Raw genomic sequence first — 6,343 nt, forward strand, 5'->3', positions numbered from 1 at the left:
ACTCTTCGTAAGAACACGACACCAACCGAAAATCCAAGCGTCTGCGTTTCTACGTCAGTGTCTGTTATCGACCTATGGCAACGTCACAAAACACCTGTTCTCTCACACACATGCGCACACACACACACACACGCACACACACACACACACATTGTGCTTTGTGTCTCCCCACTGAAACTCCCCCTGAGTTTTTACCCGATTCTAATCTGAAATAAAAACACTGTAATCTGGATGTGAAGATGGACACTGGATTTAGACAACTGTGTTGTAAATCATCATTTATTTTATTTGATCTCTTTTCTATTGTTTGTAATGCACCTTGTCACAAAACGATTAACTTTAATTTTGGGATTTATAAATTAGAAAATCAAAAATCTGATTTTCATGAAAAATCAAACCAAAACAGCAGACACCACATACCAAAACACACAGATTACCACATATCCCTTTAAAACACCAGAGAAAACATACAGATTACCAGATTAATTTTGAAAAACCAAATATATCTTCATGGAAAAATGTTAGCTTTAAAAATCTACAGGTGTAAACAGAAACCAGCTGTACCCTCTGTGCCATTATGAACTGCTGAAACTTGCTCTCAAACAATATCCACACATCATAGTTTTAATCTCACTGTGTAATACTTTAACGTTCTGCTACACTTTACTTATTCCTGTGTGGAAACTCCTCTCTGCATTCAGCCCATCCTGATTTTAAAAACAGTAAGGTAAACTCCAACAGACCAGATATGTTAGGAAACCCACACAAACACAGGATAAACGTGCAAACTCCGTGCGGAGAGAGGAACCATAATCCAGACTCAAATTTAGAACCTTTTTTTTTTTTTTTTTTTTTTTGCTCGTGAGCCAACAGGGCTAACCACGACACCACTAAGCTAGCAGCGCTCCAAAAGCATAGATGATTTATAATCCAAAGTGACATACGGCATCAATCCATTGTCACAGAATTTTATAAAGTATCACGGCTCTTTATGATACGTAATAAAGGTGTGTTATAGCCTTGTACAGACTCATACGGTCACGGGCAGGCGGTGATATCGGTTAGGGTGTTGTTAACAGTTTTGTGTGCGTGGGTCAGGTTCTCTTGCTGGAATTCGTTGCTTCAAACACACAGTTGCTTTTAATCCCACAATAAGAGGATGACGTTGATGGCAGCGCGAAGAATATGAGTAATACCGTCCCCCTCTCTTGTTTACTCTGTCTCTCCATTTTTTGTTCTCTCTCTCTCTCTCTCGTTCTTTTTCTTTCCTACTCTCTCTGTCACACACGTAGACTTGTTCGTTCCTTTACCATTCTTTTTTTCAGATTCTCTGCCAATCTATTCCTCTATTCCTCATCTGTTTTTTTGTATTGATTCGTGCTCGCTTTCTCTCTCTCTCTCTCTCTCTCTCTCTCTCTCTCTGTCTGTTAATGTAAAGAGTTGTGTTAGCCAGGTTGACATTCATTTGACCTTCGGCGCTGAGCATCCTGGTATTTTTGGGCCCTGAGCAGAACATTATGAATTAGGTGACAGATTAAATGGATGAAAATCGACAAATCCCTTTCTGTCGGTCCTGGTCTAGTCTAGTCTAGTCAAGTCTCTCCCCCTGTGTCACTCTCGCGATGCTCTCTCCAGCCTTCCTCTCTCAGTGTTTGGTTTGGATACTGTCTCTTTATTCTTGGTCTCCTATGCAATTCACTCTATTCTCTCTCTCTCTCTCTCTCGCTCTCTCTCTCTCTCTCTCTCTCTCTCTCTTTCCATGCTTGCTGATGCTCCCCTCAGAACACACACACACACGCACACACATACACACCGTCACACCTCTAGTGAACAGATTGGGTCTCAGTGGGACAGTGTCACCTAGGGAGAGACTTCCCCCCTCCTGACACACACACACACACACACACAAACACACACCACACACACGCACACATACACATTTGCAAGCTGACCTTCAAATATGTGTTACGTTTCAAGCCAAAGAGTCACAAACATAGACGTTCACTGTTTATATCATAATGTTCAAAAAGATAAGTTAAAATACTTTAAAAAATGAAAATACATTCCTGAATTCTGAAGGTCTTTAAACACAGATTCAGTTTCAGAGTTGAAATTCCATTACTCAGCATATTAACCAAGTGAAGCAAATGTACTTTACTTTTTATAGTTTATTGACTACAGCTATTGGCACATGACCAGTTCCCTGATATCTCTTGTATGTCAATCATTTTTTAGCTAAAAAAAAAATCGAAAACTAATTCACATCCCATCCCACAAAAAGACTGTTAAGACTTTAAGGTTGTCTCTCTCTCTCTCTCTCGCTATCTGTCTATCTACATATCTATCTATCTATCTATCTATCTATCTATCTATCTATCTATCTATCTATCTATCTTTTTTTCTGCTGATGTGGTGTCTGAGTGTGGAGTTGAGATGTGAAGAGACGCAGGTTTGAGGAGTGACTCCGGTGAGTGTGAGTGTGGAGTTGAGATGTGAAGAAACACGGACGTGAGGAGTGAATGCGGCAGACCACTGGCAGAGACAGATGCTGAATGTTTAAGTGTTGTAAAAATGCATGTAAGAGAGAAATGGATGAGAGAGAGAGAGAAAAAAAAGCCTCGTAAAGAGGAATGATTTCGTGATGATATCAATGTCACAGAGAACGATAACCATTGTTTTAAGTGATGGATTGCAAGGACGATTTTCAGGTGTTTTTGGATCAAAGTTTGGGTGGGTCAGTTCGGATTTTTTTAAGGACGGATGAGCAAAAACATGAATGCACATATTCTGGAAGGTGAAATGAACGAATGAATACAGATTTGATTTGGCGTAAAGTTGAATTCAGGTCTCGTAGATGAGATTCCCTGACTGTGAGGTTGTAACAGTAGGAGTTGGATGTGCGAGGAAGCTCTTTCAATAATTAATGACATGCTGACTGCTCTATCTCTCTCCCTCACCGCCTCTCTCTCTTTCTATGATTCAGCGTTACCATATTCCAGCTAGATACATTTTTATACCTCACAAATCGCAGATGCTGTTGGACTTTCTTGTTTGCACAGATTTGCTTTTCTCTCTCACACACACACACATACACAACAAAGAGAGAGAAACACTAAATATGATGTTTATGATGTTAACGGTGTCGATGTGATTAAAGTCAACCATACCAGTTGTGTTCCTTCATTACCATGCCAACTGTATAATCGCATGACCCCGCCCCATGCCAGAAGGACACCATGGGGTGTAAAGTCTAATGGGGAAGGAGTGAGAGCTTAAGTGTGTGTGTGTGTGAGAGAGAGAGAGGGGGGGGGGGTGTTGGAAACTCAAAATTCTGACCAGCATACATATACACACCAACCGTAATGTCCTCCGACTCAAAATCACTCTCAAAGGTATTAACTTGTCCATTTGAAATTGAGCCCACTGATTTCTGTACATTAATAATTTTTTATTCTCTCCATCTCAAATACCAGAAGCCCTCCAACAGATTCCACCGGCTCTATCTAATCTGAAACTACCAAATCAAACAATTCGCTGAAAAACTGCTCGGCACGTGTCATACGGGTGAAAAAACGGGACTCGTGTGCTCTCTAGCACTTAATCTCGATCTCGCGGACTGTAAATTGGACTAGGCTGGTGTTCGCGTGGGACAAGGGGGTGTGCGCTGAGGGCAAGCGGAAGTGACAGAGAGTAGAGGGGGGAGTTTGGGGATTTGTGCGGCTGACAGCTGGGCTGTGTGTGTGTGTGTATGTGTGTGTGTGTGTGTGTGTATCGGGCTATTTCAGGATGGGATTTAAACGTGTGTTGCTATATCAAATCCCTAGGGAGAGCAAGCGAAAAACGCGACTTTTTTTTGCTTTTACGTTGACTTGCCCCAAAACGAATGTAAACTTTTATCACATTATCACATTTATCACATTAGCTTTCAACACTTTTATGTTTCTCGTTTCTACGGGCATTCTCCCACACGAGTGAAGACTGATCAAAACTGCATGTGCTCAAATGTAGGGGTACCATCGCCGCTACACTGACAACTTCTCAATTTATCGCGAGTTGAGGATGCGTAGGTTTTGAGCAAGACGATAGCGCTTAAGAAACGGAAAAGTAACTCGCAGGACATCCATTTCATAGGCTTGAGATACAAAAATATAAACTTGAACCTGTTTAACAGCCAAAAATCATGGTCGCGTGTAAAAAATTGTAACGTGGATAATAATGATGAACGTTTCAGTGACTAAACTGAAACAACTGCCTTTTTTTTACATACCCTACACTTTCGGGCGGTATTGTTTTTATGATACTTTACGTATATTTTTACATCTCATGCACCTGACGTGGATTTCCTAGCTCCAGGCTCACTGTTTGCATAACACCGAATTTTTCATTTTTCCGTTTTTATTTTTGATTTTTACTTTTATTGTTACCCTATGATGTTGACATTAATGGTATTTAATTAATGTATTATTACACTGGCCTAAATGATTTGAACAGTTCAGTGGAAAATATTGAAATCGAGCCGGTTTGACGAATTTTCAGCATCAATTAAAAAAAACTAAGACTGTAATCAGGTGGTTCGTTGAGATCATTTTTGATGGTCTTGCAACTCTCTTTTTCAGTAGGATAATCAAACATAGTTGCCCAATGGCACGTGTTTAAGGTCACCTGTTCTGCCGTTTTCGCCTACCCAGGTTTATGCTGTGAACACCCAAATTTCCGATCTTAAAAAAATCAACCGAGGTCGGGAGGTTTGAAATTTTGTGGATTTCAGATAATAACTGAAATGTTATCATTTTAAATCTAGACTGACAAAAATCAGCAGGGAGAGCTACATCTGTTTCAAAATCAAGAATATTCACACTCAAAAGTAATATGCCCAGACCATATTCGTTGAGTGAAAATAAACGGAAGACAGACACACAACGTAGAAACGGAAAAATTCATTTTAAAATTTAAATTTTACGAACTCTCTGGGATTTTTTGATAATCATATCTGGTTGCTATAAATTTTAATTCATTTGTGAATTTCTCTTTGGTCGTCATTTTCAGATTTTAAACCAATAACTTAATTGATTAATCAGTTAATTCATTTATTGTTCAAAGTCAAAGCGTAAAACGAAAGAGGTGTCTCTTTCACCTTTATCCGTATGACGCAAAAAAACATCATTTTATGGTTATCATTTGTCACCGTATTTCCTGACAGCCAAACTGGACAACAGTTTTATCAACTCGTGCGGAAAACTGCGACATCACTGTTGGGTTCTGTTCCGCATGAGGCGCGCACTGCTCACTGATGCGCGCGTGTACCTGATGCCCAGGTGGAATGAAAATGATGTGAGATATTATAATGCGCACGCGCGCAGGAATAAAGCACGGCTAGAAAAAAGCCAGATAGTGACCAAGCCAGAGCGTGGGGCGTGTGTGTGGGACCTAGTCTTACACGAAGCTAATCTGATCCATCAGGAAAATCTTCTCAATCAGTCAGTGCGCGCGTGTTACGCACGGAAAGATTACGTAAGAGCGCCTCTGACCAAGGCTCTATCACGACATGGTCTTTCACCTGACAACCTATACCACACACGCGCGCGCGCGCGCACACACACACGCACGCACGCACACCCACACAAACACCCCTTGACAACCAGTTGTTATATTCTACAAATCGTCAGTCTCGACATTAGCTACCCACACATCAGTTCTGCCTTATTTTTGAATATGTTTCCCATAATCATCTAACCCACTAATGTCACTTATTTCCAACCCCTGAGCACCAGATGTTTCCTCGTCCAGTCTCACCTGTCCCGCTTGCGGAGTAGCAAAATCTGTCTCTCAATTTATGAAACGCAAAATCTGTCCCATGCACAGCAAATTCACCGGTATTATATTCACTTTAAGAGTGTTTGTACTGTCCCACACTGATCAGTTTCACGCGCCCGGTTATGCGGTAATGAAGCGCAAAATGTCTCTTGAGGAACAATTACGTAGCCTAAACCCATAAAGTTATGATAAAAAAAATTGGTGTCAGCCATTAAAAGAGTCAATGTGTTCTTTGTTCTACGGTCCCTACCTGTGTATTTTGCCCAAGGTTTTTCCCGCCACTGCCTTGAAGCGGTCTGGACGGATCTCCATCCTTGCGACTTCCAAATCCGGCCGATATGCTACTGTCCCGCGCGCTCACTCGCTCGAGCGCGCCGACTCTCTGATTCTCTCTCTATCGAGCTCTATCGAACTCTCTCTCTCTTTCTCTCTCTCTCTCTCTCTCTCTCAGTCTCTCTATCTCCCCCTGGCCGAGCCTGCTTGAGCTCAGACACAGCAAAAAGTCACCTCCCAGTAATCAAATCTCTCT

At 41.3% G+C, this 6,343-nt stretch overlaps 1 protein-coding gene across 1 annotated transcript in view; it reads right to left on the reverse strand.

The window, feature by feature from the left end:
* Positions 1-6,126, reverse strand: part of slc17a7a (solute carrier family 17 member 7a) — a 21,055-nt gene extending 14,929 nt beyond the window's left edge. The window contains exon 1 of the mRNA XM_030793721.1: positions 6,065-6,126. Coding sequence (XP_030649581.1) covers positions 6,065-6,126 — 62 coding nt within the window. The remainder of the gene's footprint in view (positions 1-6,064) is intronic.
* Positions 6,127-6,343: the final 217 nt, after the last annotated feature.

The sequence above is a fragment of the Chanos chanos genome, chromosome 16 (assembly GCF_902362185.1).
Source record: "Chanos chanos chromosome 16, fChaCha1.1, whole genome shotgun sequence".
NCBI classification, from domain to species: domain Eukaryota; kingdom Metazoa; phylum Chordata; class Actinopteri; order Gonorynchiformes; family Chanidae; genus Chanos; species Chanos chanos.